Here is a 16,546-nt window from a genome sequence, read left to right as displayed (position 1 = left end):
TGAAGGTTCAGATGCATCCCTCAGGTCCGGTGTCAGGTCTTTGTTGCCCCCTCCCCCCTCTCTTAACATCTGGCTTTTTTTTTTTGTTTGTCTGACTAAATGTAACAAACCCACCTCCTCAGGCTTGAAAATGTACCGCTTGTGTTGCTTTTTTTCCCCAAAAAACAGAACAGCACCTTAGACCATGTTTCCTTAAGCATTTATGGGGGGCATTATTACATACAGTCCATACAGAATTTGGTATGATAAAACAAAGGTCACAAAAAAAAAATAAAAAAGAAAAAGTTACAGCTATTGAATCATGAGTACAGTAACATGAATATTCCATATATTAATGAAATTCGTTTGCTTTATTACTGTGCAAAAACAACATATACATATCTACTGAATGTGTAAGAAGTACAGTATCAGTGAATGGGCCCCCATAGTGACACAACCTGTTTTACATGTAATCCATTAACAAGATGACTCAGCGTTCCTATAAATACTCGTCTTTGCCAATGAATTCCAAAACACACGCGGCATCAGTAATTTGATGATGGCTTTCATGAAAACACTGTTTTAAACCTGTTATGTGCCTCCAATGGTAAGATACTATCTCTTTAGTTATTTGCTGGTGTTTCTGAATCCTCTCTCCCTCCTTGTACGCGAGGCAACCGACCAGGTCCTGTAAGAAAACAGCAAGAGCAATGTCTTCCCGTTTTGGAAAACCTACTGTAAATATTCTTTAAGAAGATGACTCTTGGGGAAAAAAATAAAAAATAATAGAAGGCAGCAGTAAAAATCAGTTAATTATTTAGAAATGAAACAGGCTAATCTTGATTGACAATAATTTGTTAAACATTTTTTAAAAAGTAATAATAGCTCTTAAGGTGGTAGATTTAATCACCCCTTCCTCATCTAGGCGAAGTCACGTCACAAGCCTGCCATCGAGGCTGCCAAGTCAAATCCACCACATTCATTCATCAGTGTCAACACATTGTCAACGCAAACTAGGGCGATCGCACCAATCTGCAAGGCCCGTTAGAAACTGCGTTGCTCCTTAAAACTGAGCGGGCAGAATACAATACAGATACACAACACAGATACACAACACAGACGTGCACAAGAAAAAAGGAAGACTCCACCCCAAAATAATCTCACACTTTCCACTCTTTGTTACTGCTGATAAACTGCAAAAATCAGTGAGTCCTACAATTCCCAGCATGCACTTAGTAACTTTGATGAGCGGACTAGCATCAAGCTGTGGCACCCTGCTAGGTTTTTATCTGCAGGCAGAAATACAAAAAATTCTGCAGTTTTGTGTAAAAGAAAAAAGGGGAAAAAATAAAATAAAACAGACATTTAAAGACTTAGCTTTAGATCTGCTGTAGCTGCACAGGCTTTTCAATGCTTCCAAAAACATCACAAAAACCTGCACAGTATCAGATCTCTGCCAGGTTTAAAACATAAGGAAACAGCCAGTATGAGGCATCACTAACAGCAGTTTATTGTAGTGTTTAAGTCGTTTTGGGGTGGATAGCTCCTTTAAAACCTGCGCTATATTAAACACTTTGTTTTCAAAGATGTGCCCTCCCATATACTGGGATACTCGCGGCAGCCCCCCCCTCCTCAAAACCTATTTCATGACATAAATTTAGAAATAGTTTCCAGCCTCTGTGTACCGCTTAAAAGACAATTTAAAAAGGAAAAAGTACTTTGAAGATCATGACAAATCCACCGGTGTCTTTTCTTTTTAACATCACAAAACTTTCTTTTAACCATCCAATTACAGTCTGTAAATACACAGAAGACAAATTCAGGTTTGTGTGTGGCTTTAAAACAAGAGGCTAACATCTACCAGATCCATTAACAGCTGCTCTGTCACTTTCGAGTGCAGATGGATACTTAAAGATTAGTGTGAGGTTTCTGATAAAATAATGCAGTCACGACCCGAGTCAGTGCTCTGAATCTGACTGATTTCCTTTACCTGCTGCACAGACAGTAAAAATACTTAAAATCGTGCCCACGTGTTCATCTTTTAAGATGGGCTTAGCATATAAATTTAATCTGCGGTAAAAGGGATTAGATTACTTTTAAAGTGGTCCGATCACTTTATTCATTCATTTAACAACTTGTAATAGTGTCTGAGCTTGCAATGCCAGCTGAGTTTAAAAAAGAAACCTTTTAAAAATCAGATTCATTCATAACACTGATAACTCATGACTATTAAAAACCTGACCACGTCACTCTAAAAGCTCTAAAAATATGACAACTGAGGATCACATGCCTTTGACTGGAGACAGATAGTGTGATAAAATTAGGCTGTGAAGAACATAACGCTTGACCAAAATGCTTAAAAGACATCTACAGTACGTATACCTCCGACCTGCCCTTTCAACAATCCAACAGATCAAGAAGCGTAAACCTTTCTGAAACTTCCTGCAAGTCTTGTGCAATCAGGCTGCCAAATCACATCCATGAGAAGTCTAAGTCCAGTACCCAGGTCCAGAGGAATCGTGGCTACAGACCTCTTCTTTGTTTACTCTACTGAAAGTCCAGTGGGGCTGCAGAAAGGCCATTAAACATTCATTCATCCTCTCGTCCATTCACTCACATCAGCTGGTTCTTGGAAGGCAACTTGCAGACAGTTTGCTGTCTGACCAGGAGGTGGCAGTGTCGATGCCGTCAAAATGTCACCAAAGGCTCTCCCATGGTGATCTTGGTTTGGTGTGTGGGACGGTTGCTTTGATGGCTCTGGCGGCTGTGAAGCAGTCTGTGTTCTGGTGGGCAGTGATAGCTGGAGCCTGGCTGGTGCGGCGTTTCTGGGGGAATTTTAATTTTTTTTTTGCTTTTTTGTACGCCGGTTTGTTCAGAGCTGAGATGAAAAAGTCAAACGAAGTTAGCTTGAGGTCCCTTGTTGCTTGAGGACTGTGTAGACGTTATCGACTTTGCTCAGCCTCTCAAAGAACGGGATGAGGTCCAGCAGCTCTGTGTCGGACATGTCATCGAACCAAGAGGCCACAGGCACCTGAACAAAAACATAAGCATCAATATCGTTGTGGAGATTCAACAAATATAGTTAGAAATCTAATTTCTTATTCATCTTATTTACTTTGATGCCTTTTTTTATTTAAACAATAAATCAAGTAAGAGTGGGACACTGAAATTGGGCTTAGTGTCCCCCAAACTACATCTTTCAATAAAAGTGCAATACTTGTTTTAATACAGTTACAAAATTGGGAAATTGTACCCCCCCCCCCAAAAAAAAAAAAAAATCAACCACAACCTTGAGGGTAATACTATGAACTTGCTTAAGCAACTTGCTTAAGCAGGTGAACGATCCTAAGTGCTGTCCAGAAGACTTACTGCATTGTCAGGATGGAAGATGTAGGAGGCAGGGGAGTTATCCACAATAATCACTTTGTTGAGGTCACGACCCAGGCGACTCAGATCCTTGACATAATTCCCTCGATGAAAGACGCAAGACTCCCGGAAAAGGCGGCAGCGGAAAGCACCCCACTTGTCCAGGAGATCGGAGACTGGGTCTGCATACTGATGGAGAAGCACGCTCAATTTAAAGCAAAATCTTTATGTAGATACAGCTGAGATTTCCGTTTTTAGTATCAGTTTATAGTATTAGTTTTTACTGCCACCATCACAGTGTCGTGGTTAACACATTCACACAGACCTAGAGACTGGTATGAGACTGCCTGATAACCAGTGGCCACTAGGGGAAACAATAAAAATAAAATGGTTGCTGTGAAATCAATAACAGCAACTGCCAATCAGAGTCCTGCACTGAAAACCTTATAATTGCTTGGGTTATGAGCAGATTGCCAGTCGCCCATAGTTTGTATAGCAACTATAAACAGAGACCTTGAAATTACAAGTTTTGGCTTATCAGGTTTTACTTTGAAGGCAAATCTTTTCAGTTTGGGTTGCACCTCCAAGTTATACTACCTTGATGATTAACAAGAGTGTTTGCAGCCAAGTTGCCGTCTTCCATGCAAACTATGGACAACTGCAGCAATCTGCTAGCAACCAACGCAATCAGAATAAGGTTTTTTTTACTAACGGGTCTCACACATGAAGACCCTGGTTGAGACCAGCGAGACAAACCCAGCCTCGGGGGGGGGGGGGGTTCACAAGGTAGTGTGCGCCTAGTGCAAGTCTCAGAGCACTGAAAAATGGGAAGGCTACATCGGGAAGAGCATCCGGTATGAAATCTGTGCCAAATCAAACACGCGGTTCCCCCTGCTGTGTTATCCCTCGGGAGATAAGGAAGCAGCTCAAATGACCTCTTCTCATTTCTCTCATAACGCCCCAAGTCTATTTTAAAGGATCCAAAATATTAAACTGTTCACAGACAACTTCCCTGAATACATCCAGCTTTTCCCTGCTCCCTCCGAGTTTATTGCTGTCAACTGCAGGGAATCAGCCAACCATACATTAATAATCAGCACAGCTGGCTGCGATGAGGTGGTTTCTCACCTTAGCTAAACTGGCAGTGAAGAGGACACATTCGAACAGCTCCCCCATCCTCTTCAGAAACTCGTCAACATGGGGCCGCTTCAGGACATACACCTGGAAGATGCAGGAATCCTTAAATCAGCATCATGCACACCCGCCATACACTCAAAATGTAACATGTTTCTACAAATTCCAACTGCCCGAGGACGTTTCAAGTGAATGTTATTTTAAAAAAAGGGGGAGAAACTCAACATGCAGCTCATGACTGGAGACTTCTTCTAATGGACAGATGTTACATTTTTGCAGAACATCTTATTTACTTCCAAGGAGTTAGTAGCAGACATTCAAGCCAAACTGAAGCTAAATGAGAAAGATGCAGTTGTAGCTCACAAAAAGACAAGCACTGGGCTCCTTAAAGCTCTTCCTCCATCTTTTTTTTTTTTTCCTCCTTGCTGCTGTGTTGGCAGCTCAGGGCAGCGTTCCTGAACCAAGTCATCCGGAATAGGCTGTGCTTGTCTGAACAAACCTATCCTGGATTACTTGAATCAGGCCCAGACCCATCGTGTGTCATCGGACTCCAAGCAGCCGTCCTCAAATCCCTTAAACGCTGACATCACCTTCTATACTCAGCAAAATGCGCTCAAGAGAAGTGCTGTCACACAACCGAAATGACAAAATGACAATGAGGCATGAGCACAGTGCATGACAATATGAATATTTCTGATGATGCTAGCATTACCTGGTGTATTGTTCCGTCGATTTCCACAGGAATGATGAAATCTGCGTTGTTCACAGGCTAACCAAAAAATAAAATAAAATTAAAAAAATAAAAAATAAAAAGGGGGGGGAGATACTTATTAAACCAAAATAAAGACTTAAAAAACAAAACAAACAAACACATACAGACACTGGACTTTGCCTTTTACATGCTAAAACATGAACTGACTTAGTGTTGTTTCTAGACAGACAGGTTGAGACAGTCAGTGTGTGCGCAGATGCAGGAGTGACTGTGTTTGAGTTTGGCATTTGCCAGCCACGACAAAAATGTCACTGCCAGAGCCAACAGCAACCAGATGGAGGGAAAAGTGCAGATCTTGGACTGTTGTGTTCTAAACGTAACTAAATAATGATGTAATGTGATCGCAGGGGACAGCTAAGTGCTGTAAAGCCTCTCTGAACACACACATCCTTTAGTTCCTGCAGCAGGAAATTAAAGAACACGCTTGCAAATGTTGAAGTTGAACATAATTGCTTGTATAACTCAGTCTACAGCGTGTTATCATTCCCCCGCCTTACCTTAAAAGAGCTGTGAACTAAGGTCTCATCCAGATCTATAACCACACAGATCTTTCCGGAGTCTTTTGACTTCACTGGAGGCAGCAGTGGTTTCGCCTGGATCTTCAAAAAGAGAAACCACAAAATAATGAGCTGACTGCAAAAGTACACAAATAAAAATTGATCCAGGGCAACAGAGAAAACACACCTTGGACACTGTTCCATTCTCTTCTACCAAGAGAGGGGCGTTGTTGTTGACTGGTGGCGGCTCAGGCTGGTCCCGGCACAGGCAGCAGAAAAGGCTGGAGAAGAGGCCTCCACTCCTGGGTTTCTTGGAAGACAGAGAGGGAGAGGAACCTGCAGAAGAAGATGATAGATCAAGAAATTGTCGAGCTTGCAGTAATTACAACATACAGGATCTTTAACAGCTTGGCTTTTAGGAAAAGCTCTTAATATTAAGAGGTGCATGGGAATATCTTTATCATCATTATCGGTATGCTTTGAACACATGGGCACAAAACAGACATTTACTTAAAGTCTTCAAGTCTGATCAAACAATCGAACAAAGTAATACACTAAGACATAAAACTACTTAGTCCTTACTACATGGTAAAACCTAAGCCAAAATGCAGAAGCAGTGTGTTTTAAAAGAAAAAAAAGAAGAAAAAAAAACCCCAAGCACACCCCATGATTCAGTAGTTTGTAGAACCACTTTCAGCACTAATGGGTTTCTGTATGACTTCAGCTGTGTCTTGCGTGGTCATGTAGGAATGTTGGCCTACTCTTCTTTACAATGTTGCTTCTATTCATTGAAATTTGTGGGCATTTATTTATGCATGGCTCTCTGAAATCCTGCTGTGGTGAGGCCTTACATCAGGTTGAGTCAGCCATTCTGTTGCAGATTTTCTGATGTGATTGGATCATTGTCCTTTTGCATGGCTGTTGGCCAAAGTTTTAGCTGTCAGACAGATGTGTCACATCTGTCTCTAGAATACTTTGAATCGACCGTGAACTCCTCTGTTCACCAATGACTGATGTGTTCAGGTCCTGTGGCTGCAAAGCAAGCACAAATCATCACACGTCCACCACCGTGCTTCAGTTGGAGTGTTTGTGCAGATATGCTGCGTTTGGTTTTCTCCAAACATGATGCTGTGCATTACAGCAAAAGATTTTGGTCTAGTCTGTCCAAAACACTGTTCTAGAAGTCTTGTGGTTTGCTCAGTTACAACTTTGCAAACCCTAACACGTGCTGCCACAGTCTCCTAAAACAGAATAAGCGCTCTCCTGCAGCGCTTTCAAACAAGCCATGAACTTTAACATGCTAATTGAGGTCTAATGAGTCTGAGATGTAGCTCTTGGGTTTTTTGCAATATCTCTTTGTGTTGCAACATCTGACAAACCGGGTGAATTTTCTGGGTTGTTCACTCCTGTGAAGATTGGCAGGGATCTGGAATGTTTTTCCACTTGTAAATAATCTTTCTCACTGTAGAATAATAGGCTTCAAACTTATAACCCTTCTCACATTGATAGGGAGCACCTCTGCTTCTCTAAGATCAGTCATGTTGTCTTTCCTACTTGGTATTTAGTTAACACACCTGAATGCTCCAGACCAGCAATGTCTTTTTGTAGAGATGCTCACGTCTACTAATGATCAGTTATTAAAGTGCATTGATTAGCAGCACCTGGCTGCTAGTTATCTTCCTATGGAAGCAGTAGGGCTGTTCTTAGTTTTTAAAACATGCTGATTCAGCATTTTGGCATCATTTTGTAACTAAAATAGTGACAGTGTAACAGTTGTTGTGTTTACCTCATTTTAAAGACACGCCAAGTACCAGATTATTTTTATTATGGCCTGATGCATAAAACCTCACAATTTAAAGAGATTTGCACATTTTTACCATACATAAATATAAAGATCAACTATATAGCATTTTATGTTTCTTCCATGACATAGTAAAAATGTGAATGCCAAAACAAAAACAAGTAAAATATATAATTATTTCATTTTTACCTCTTGACCAGTATGATTTTTGAAAAACAGGACTGCAGAAAGAGCCATCTCACACTCTGATCGCAACAGCTGCAACCTCAATGGTTAGTGTAATACTCATGTAATAATTTGGTAATTACTCTGACCACAACTGCCTTCAAACCTTTAATTACACTAAACACTCGTGAAGTTCTCAAGACCATCTTTCACTATTACTACTGTTGACAAAATGTACCCACAAATATGCAAAGCCTTGCCAAAGTACACAGCGATCTTTCATGGAAAAGTGTCGCAGTTTTCACGTATGAAAATGCCCTTTCCCAAATTTAGCACACAGCGGGAGATGATTTGCATCAGACGTGTTCACACTACAGTTAGTCGAGGGTGCTGTCTCAATCAAGCATGCATGAAGCCCAGGACTGGTTATAAATTTCCTCAGCCTGCCATTACCTGCTTTATTCTCACATTGGTGCAAATCAACACAATCTGACATCACATGATTTTTGCACCAGCGGTCTGGAAGGTTAAAGAAGGTTTAATATCCAACTGTGTCAGACATGTGTACTTGCATACACGTCCATTGGGTAATGTCTGGAAAACTTCAGGGCTGCAGTGCGTGTGCGGAAATGGCTTAAGTATCTCCAAGACCACAGTTTTCCATAATCACACACACACTGAAAACTTTACCACACCATCTAAGCTGGTAAATGATCAGTCCCATATCATTTTTTACTAAAATAGCTGTGTTTGTTCATTTCAACTCGTAGCTACCCCAAAAATTTTGCCTCGTAAATGACCAAATTTTTTTTTTTTTTTAATGTAAATTTAATTTGACACACTTCCTGTGTTGAAATACCTGAAATACTCTACTTGCATACAGCACTTCCTAACTCATGACCCCCATCTAGTCAGTGATTGTATAAAAACAGTACAAAGGACATCCAGCAACTTTCCTCATACTGTCATGTGCACAGGCCGTCCTGGAGACACGTGCCTGACCGGACCTCTTGCGTAACTGCTTCTCTGATGTCAGCAGAAAAACACGACTCGAGCCCCACCAATGAAAATTCACCACTTTAACACCACGTGAAGCGATGGTGCCAAAGAGACAAGTTTTTTTAAGCACATCAGGTTAATTATTGAGTGATGTGCGGCAACCAGAACAAATTAATTAATAATACAAACAACCACCGCAGGCAATCTGTAAACAATATTTACTCAATACCAAAATGACGCAATTCAAAACTTTTCGTTTGCTTGGTATGTATAAAATGCAAACTAACCACTCAGGCAATGAAAGACCTGAACTTCAGGTTCATTGATCACTTACATCAAGCGACAAGCATTTTTATAAATTCTAAACCCAAATGGAAGCTACATAAAAATCACTTTAACTACTACTTTGCAAAATAAGCACAAAAGCAGGACTTTAAGCAGTGTTTGAGTTTTTCTGTTCACAAAACAAACCCTCCAGATGTTCCCAAGAAACTGATTATTAACCAAAGCTGGCAGCCTTATTGTCAATCATCGTGTAGCAAACGAACACTTTGTACCTGGAAGCTCAACAGGTATTCAAAACTCATTCCTGTAATGGGTTTGCTGTGCGGCTGTTTAGATTTCATTTACAGGTACCAACACCGGCTTCAAATAAATTATAAGTAAATCACAATCCTCATTAATCCCAGAGTAAATGTGGTCACAGTTGCTCCAAGACAGAAAGAACAGTAACAAACATATTACAAAGTTACAAAATAGCTCTAATTATAAATATCCCACAAATTAAATATGTGGTTGACATTGAGGTGCCCCTCTGATCATACTGAAAATGATTTCTTATGGTTTTTAAATGACATTTTTAATTTTTAACATTTAAATATCAAACATCTAACACATGTAAAGCAGTTTGTTTTAGCCTTCCAAATAGCATGTGTGAAAGACTCATGAGAAACTTTGAACACTAATTGTGGTAATTGCAATTATGAAAATAATTTCTAGCTAAAGCACTGCTGTGATCATTTAGTTGAAAAGTAATTTAAAAAATTATATAAAAAAAACAACAACAACACTTTGAAAAGCAGATAATTACTAAATACTAAAGGGTCTTACCAATTTAAGGAAACCATCTTCTGATTGGCTGCAACTAACATACAAAAGGTTTAAAACAGGAGGTGGGCGGAGTTTGTGACAACGAACTTCCTGTGATTACAAGGTTTATGCTCTGACCTCATTATCTGAGATCAGAGCATGCAGCTCATAGTCTTACACAGCACTTTACCAGCTTCACACGAAGTGTTGTGAGACAGCTGAACAGCTGTGTCATACTTTACTACCACATGGGATTTGTGGTGAAGTCGCACATCTGACACAGAAGACTCACTGCTCTTCGTATGCCTTTGTCCCTCCCTTGGAGCGTAGATGGGCCATAACTAAGTTGATGTGTCAGCTGTGGTTGTGTTCTTTTATTTCAGGATATTTATTTATTTTAAATTTTCCTATACATTTGTGCAGCAGAACTTTTTACCAAAGAAATGATAGTCTTCAGACAGTCTTCTGTAACATGACTTATGTTACCCATGCTATTTATTCAATACAACTGTATAAAGTTCTACAGTATATGTCGCATATTCAGCTTCTCGGGGTGTGGCACAAAAAACAAACACATACTACAACCTGACCTCATATTTTCAATAACACCCATATGCCCAAATACCAATAATAATAATAATAATAATAATAATAATAATAATAATCCATTTCACTTCTTTTTCCATTCATTTGCTTTACTTTCATTACCTGCTAACAGACTGGGTGAATAAATGTGAAATAATGTTTCCTGGGGTGTTCGATTTATTTTATTGGAGGCATTATATTTATGGAGAGTGGTTTAGCTGCAGTTTCTGAAGCCAATTAGTGAGCCGGTCGTTGATATGCAAAACATATATCATAAACCCACAACAGTGCTTGGGATCAGTCTTTGTGCCAAAAGATCTGCACACCAAGTTTAACATCATTCCAACAGGGGGGGGGGAATAAATAAATAAATAAAATAAATAAATAAAAATAAATAAAAAATAAATTTGCTCGCCAACCACAAAACTTTATTCGAGTTACTGAAATTATTTCTGCTCTCATGAATGCTCGTCAAGCCCAGGCTCCCAGTGCGGGTTTCTCCCGGTCTTGTAAACCTCTGATTAGCTCTGCTCCTCACTCTTCTGTCTCACATTAGGCTTGGTTTCTGTCCCTTTATGCACCATACTCCCTTTCTCTCTCTGTCCAGACGTGACTGTGTTACCAACACACAAACCTCTGTTGTCCATCTCTCACGCCTCTTTTATTACTCCTCTGCAATACCCTCCAACTCAATTTGTGGATTCAAACCCCGTCTGACCCTCCGTTGGCCTCTGCTGTGCTCAGGCCAAAACAGGAAGAGGAAACAGACGGGTATCAGTGGAGGAAGGTGCTTGCCATCGTGTTTGTAGCATAGCTTGGGTAAGCTGATACCAGTGTCTATGTACACTGAGCTGATTTCATCTGAATTATTATTGTCACTGGTATTCTTTAATGAAAACTCATCACTCCTCCCCTCATTCCTTCATTCACTCCCTCAGGTCCTCGTAATTCCTAGCATCAAGTCCTTATTTGCTTCCTGGAGTCTTGACTCACTTCAGTATTTGTAAACCAAACACCTGGATGTTTTAATTGATAAAAGCATTATGAAGATGAGCCCATTATAAAGGAGACAATTTACAGTGTGGAGCTGAACATACTGCAGGCATTCAGCTGCAGTAAGGACAACAGCTTTAAGCACTAAAAGTTAACACATATAATAGCTTTATTATTATTTTTCAACACACTTGGTAGCAAGTATTTTCCCTCTCTTCATATCATTCTTCTAACTTAGTAATCCAGCAATAAGAGCTCAGTAGGGGATATAGCATCTGCTGAGGGACTCTTTGTTCTTGTTGCGTAGGATAACTTCTTGCTTGGTGTATCCTTCGGGTGTGAATGAATTTTGGGATCACATGCCTCCCTCATGGTACTTCAATACACAATTATCTACAACTTTATCCAGTGGGCACTTCGTAAATTGTTCACCATGTCTGTACTGGATATTTACATTTTTACTTTTTAATATTTATCAGTATTTTATCATATGCCATTTAGAGACCAACTAATATATCAGCCAGGCTGATATTTACTATTTGCCAATATGTTGCATCCGCATTTATAACAGCTAAAGGAGAATTTTAAAAAGTGAAGAGACGGGACGCCATCGCCATGTTATGATTGTTGATGCTGCATAGTCGTCTACTGGAGCCCGCTCTGCATCTTCCCTGTTGGGAGCACACGCGTTCCGAATGCCACAAATGACAAGCAGCGCGTAAATGAGCAATTTGAGCATTGTTGTGACAATAAACCAAGTGCATTTTAAAATGCACTGTTGCATCTTAATAAGGGCTTATAGTTACACATAAATATTAGGGAAATCTGTCTATGTTCCTTATGCGCAAAGAAAGAACAAAAATGTTGGTCGATATCAGAGTTTCAAATTGTAAAGTATTAGTATCCAGTCGGACTCTTTTACCATTACAACATAACTGTGTGATATTGGGTTGATCCACGATTAAGACAAGTTTAATTACCTCGCTTCTAACTGAACAACCGACACTGTCAGAAGTTTCATTTTAAACATTTTAAAGAGTGTTTAAGTTGTGGTTTTCAGCACAGTGTTAACAACGCAACTTCAAAACACAAGAGAACCATCTGAGTACAGCATTGCAAAAAACAGCATTAAACATTAGCTTGGGGCTAAACACATTCAGAGCTACTTCTAATATAAACACTTTAATAATGCAGAAAACAATCTAATAAACAAACAAGTTATGAGGAACGCAAAAAGCAAAATTTACTCTAATTATTGCTTTACCAGCCTATCATCTCCAAACATCAGGTAATCATGGCTCATCCGTTTACCGTCACACTGCTAAGGTAAGTAAAACTAAAACAAAACTGAGTTCCAGCTTATCAGACTGTGAAAAATGTAAGATTACACTTAGCACTGTGAATTAGGCCACTGAACACGTTACACTGTATGCCACACCTTACCAAAAATAAAATAGCTCCCATCATGACATGACTTTCAGTGAATTAATCCTCAGTCCACAGACTCACGATAAGATGCTCCACCTTATCTGATCTTTATCTGAGTCTATTTTAAGCTTGGCGTTCAAAGATTTCCTGCAGACACTTCCACCCCTGTTATTGACCGTTTAGCTAAAAACGGACTTTAGTCAGACAACGTACATTGAGGAGTAAGTAACCAGGCTTTCCTGATTGGCTTACTCCCTCCAAATATCTTTAACATTACAGTTTTGATAAGGCACAAGGGCTTGACCCGTGTGCTTGATAATGGAATTAACTGAACTGACAATACATCTCAAATTAGCCTTGAGTGATAACAAGCTATTTACAGGGATTCGTCTCAATGCAGAAGAAAGTGCAAAAGCCTTTGAAACAGCTGCCACACTTTGATGCGACTATGAAAGTCTCCAATAAAAAGAGAGACAAATTAAAACGGCTCTGTGGGTTCACAAAGGCAGACTAAACAATGTAAACTTCAAATTAAAACACAATATTAAAGCCAGAGGACAGATGAAAGAAGGGGGGGCGCGCGAGTGTGCCTTCTGAGAACTATTCATAGAAGCAATACTGTCATAATTAGAGGTCATTATTGAACTGGTGGAGTAGAAACTGCACCTATTATTTCTCTTCTACTTCATGTATGTCACTCAGATGGTGACACTAGTTTCTCCAAACACTCTCAGAAGTCCATTTCTCTACCATACTCAGGTGGGCCACTGCCACACCTTAGCAGCTAGCTCTTTATTTTAGATGCCTGAGAGGACAGTGTTACATGTGATCAGTCAAAAACTTCAGACCCAGTTCCACCATCCTGAACTACAACTGGTGAAGGCAGCTCTTCTGCTTGCAGGTTAAGGGTGAGCTGGAGGGCCTCTACGCCTACAGGCCGCAACAGGAGAACTAGCACAACAACGACTACCATCACCAGCTGCAGTCTTTAATTGTACTTCTATCATCACCTATTGAATTTTAATCATGTGTGCTATAGTTCCCTTTTTTGGTTTTTTTAAAGCACCAATTCTAATTGTACGTTTATCCGGTTTCATTTCTGGCCCCCCAATGTCAGACCTTGTTTGGATTTAGTGCATAGGTTTAACTGTCAAAGTCCCCACTTTGCTGTTGACAGTTTAAAATATACCATGAAGTAAAATGAGTTTGACGTTCCCATGTACAAAATACTTAGATCTTACGTGGGTCAGACCAGTAAAATCTTTTCTGTTAGCATAACGTTTAACTGCATATATATTTTAATATGAGGGGGGGGGGGGAGGTGTCATTTCAAAATTTCATCTCAGTGTTAAAAAATATGAAATTTCCACAATAGATTTTATTTTGCTTTTGAAAATAAATAAATAAATAAATAAATAAAATGACAAAACAGGAGTTTTCCATTATTTGATATTGATGTGGTGTGAATGTCTTTATCAGTAGTAAGCTGAGTCTAAAATTTATGTCTAAAATTTTCTAAACCCGTCCAGTGGGTCAGACTGGAGTCTTTGTTGGGGCAATTCTGGGCTGCGGCCTGTTTGACACCCGTGGTTTAAAGAACATTAGCCAACATCCTGGTTAATGCTAACTGAACTGCTTGGAGAATGTCACTAGTCAGCTGCAATGTTGATCCTGGACCAAAGTTCCTATTATGAAGTAGGAACAACAATAACATGGGGCTCTCACATTGTGCTGGTTATAGTAATAGTAGTCGTATTACCACCAGCTCTTGACTTCTGATCCTATTTTTTGGCCATAAATACCCAATGCGCTGGTTAGCATGTAATGTTTTAAAAAGATGCTTCCATATATGAGTCTTACTGAACTCCATTTACTCTGTCAGCATACTGATTAACATCTGGGGCAGACCTGACTCCACAAAGTTGAGAAGGCTGACTTACTGCAAGACAGAAGGCTGATGGAGGATCTTTACAATCACTCAGCCCATATTTTCAGTCGCTGCTGTGCTAAAATCAGTGAAATGATGTCCCTTAATTCAGCGAGAACCAGAAAACACAACTGCAAAGACTGCATAAACCTGATCTTACAATGAAAGAGAAACTAAAAGTTTCAGTATGATTTGATGTGGCTTTGCAAACTATAGATGTTTTGTGGGAATCTCTTTAGGTAGATTCGAGCAAACACGCTGTCTCATATAGCAGCTGCGCTTCACATCGAGTAAACACCATGTATGGAGGGAAAAGGTTGTGTAACACACCAGACTACAAGATGTGATCTTCCACTTTTAAAACCAAAATAGGCACTACTGCCTCTATGTACCTCTGTCTGTCCGCATCTTGTTTGAATAAAGTCTTAGCTTCCACTCAGCATTGTTTGGCTGATGACTGACAGGTCACCTGATTATTTACTAAGCTTGAGTTTACAGCGGTGACCTGTCTGTGTGCGCGTACGGTGGCAGAGGCACTCTTTCATGTGAGTGAACACCGAACTGGTAAAGCTGCAGAAAGCGGCCACTTGTGGTGTTGCCAAAACAAAAAAAGGAAAAGTTATTTATCTGACATGATATCACTCCAAGGAAACCGGGATTTAAGGTGGACCTGGAAAGGCTTTTAATCTGACTACTATTACAGATGTCTCAACCAGCTGTACGTCATTTCCTTTACTTTTCATCAGAGGCCAAAGGGCCGCAGCCATAATGTACACACAACAGCGCGGTCTTCTTGCTCTGACTTGTTTTCTGTCCACTTTCCTAACACTGGCTTTATCTGTGCTGCTGCTCATAAGCAGCTTACTGCTTAGGCTCGGAGTTCAGGAGTTGCAAAACTTTTCTTTTCCTTTTTTCCCCTGACATGACTGCACAGGGGTATTTAAAAAAAATTAATATATATATAATATAAATAAATAAGCAACTTACCCCTCTCTCCCGCGGCTTTATTTCCCTCTTCATCCCGGCTCACTTGGGTGATTACAGAGGACGGATTGTCCATCACATCCAGGTCTGGTCCAGAGTGCCAACTTCACACTTTAAAGTTAGAGATAGTCCGCCGACTCGGTGCTGCATTAACCCAACTTAACGTGAGCGAAAACAACGCTGAAACGCCCCGGGAAACATCGCAACAAGTCACCTACAGTGCGCCCATTACTCTTCGGATCCGTGTGTCCGCTCGGATACGCGCTCAAGTTTGACGTGTGGAAGTTTTAAGAGGTTTGTCTAGGAGTTGGCAACTTTGATTCAATATGGTGCTCAACTCCGCTTGCAATTTCAAGATACAAACATGGAGGTTTCAAGGCTTCCCATTTCACTTAAAGTGGCGCAGTAAGGGCACGGCTCTGTGCAGCGCTCCCCCTGCCGGCCTCTGCCCCTTTGACGACGGTCCCTTAGAGTGGCCCGAAACAAAGTTACTCAGGAGTTAGCTAAGCTAGCTGCTAGCTACTACGGACTTACTTTAGACAAACACTATTATTAGATAGTGCCCCTGCTCCCTTTGCACGGCTACCGACCTTAAACATGTCGCCTACAAAGCACTTTATTATTCGGCTATAACATTAAAAGATCAAAAACAAAACCCACATTAAATAATTAAACCCTGCAGATTTGACTCAAACTTTTACCAAAGTGTCTTCAGATACTTTGTAACACCTTAAATGCCGCACTAGCCGCTGGCAGATTTGCGTGTATGCTGTGTGGTTGTACCTTCGTCATGTAATGACTGCTGTTTGTTAAAAAAAAAAAAAAAA

General features: G+C 40.2%; 1 protein-coding gene across 1 annotated transcript; it reads right to left on the bottom strand.

Annotated features, from left to right (window-relative positions):
• Positions 1-38: 38 nt before the first annotated feature.
• Positions 39-16,067, bottom strand: ctdsp1 (CTD (carboxy-terminal domain, RNA polymerase II, polypeptide A) small phosphatase 1). Its single transcript, XM_085348335.1, has 7 exons — positions 15,723-16,067; positions 5,936-6,084; positions 5,749-5,850; positions 5,192-5,248; positions 4,474-4,566; positions 3,349-3,534; positions 39-3,010 (listed from the first exon to the last, which is right to left on the bottom strand). Exons 1-7 carry the CDS (start codon positions 15,793-15,795, stop codon positions 2,882-2,884), a joined length of 789 nt encoding a protein of 262 aa, XP_085204461.1. The 5' UTR covers positions 15,796-16,067; the 3' UTR covers positions 39-2,881.
• Positions 16,068-16,546: the final 479 nt, after the last annotated feature.

This window comes from Diplotaxodon limnothrissa, linkage group LG23 (assembly GCF_057381915.1).
Source record: "Diplotaxodon limnothrissa isolate DT_005_m linkage group LG23, D_limnothrissa_male_GT1.1, whole genome shotgun sequence".
Taxonomy (NCBI): Eukaryota; Metazoa; Chordata; class Actinopteri; order Cichliformes; family Cichlidae; genus Diplotaxodon; species Diplotaxodon limnothrissa.
This window is presented reverse-complemented; position numbering and strand designations above follow the sequence as displayed.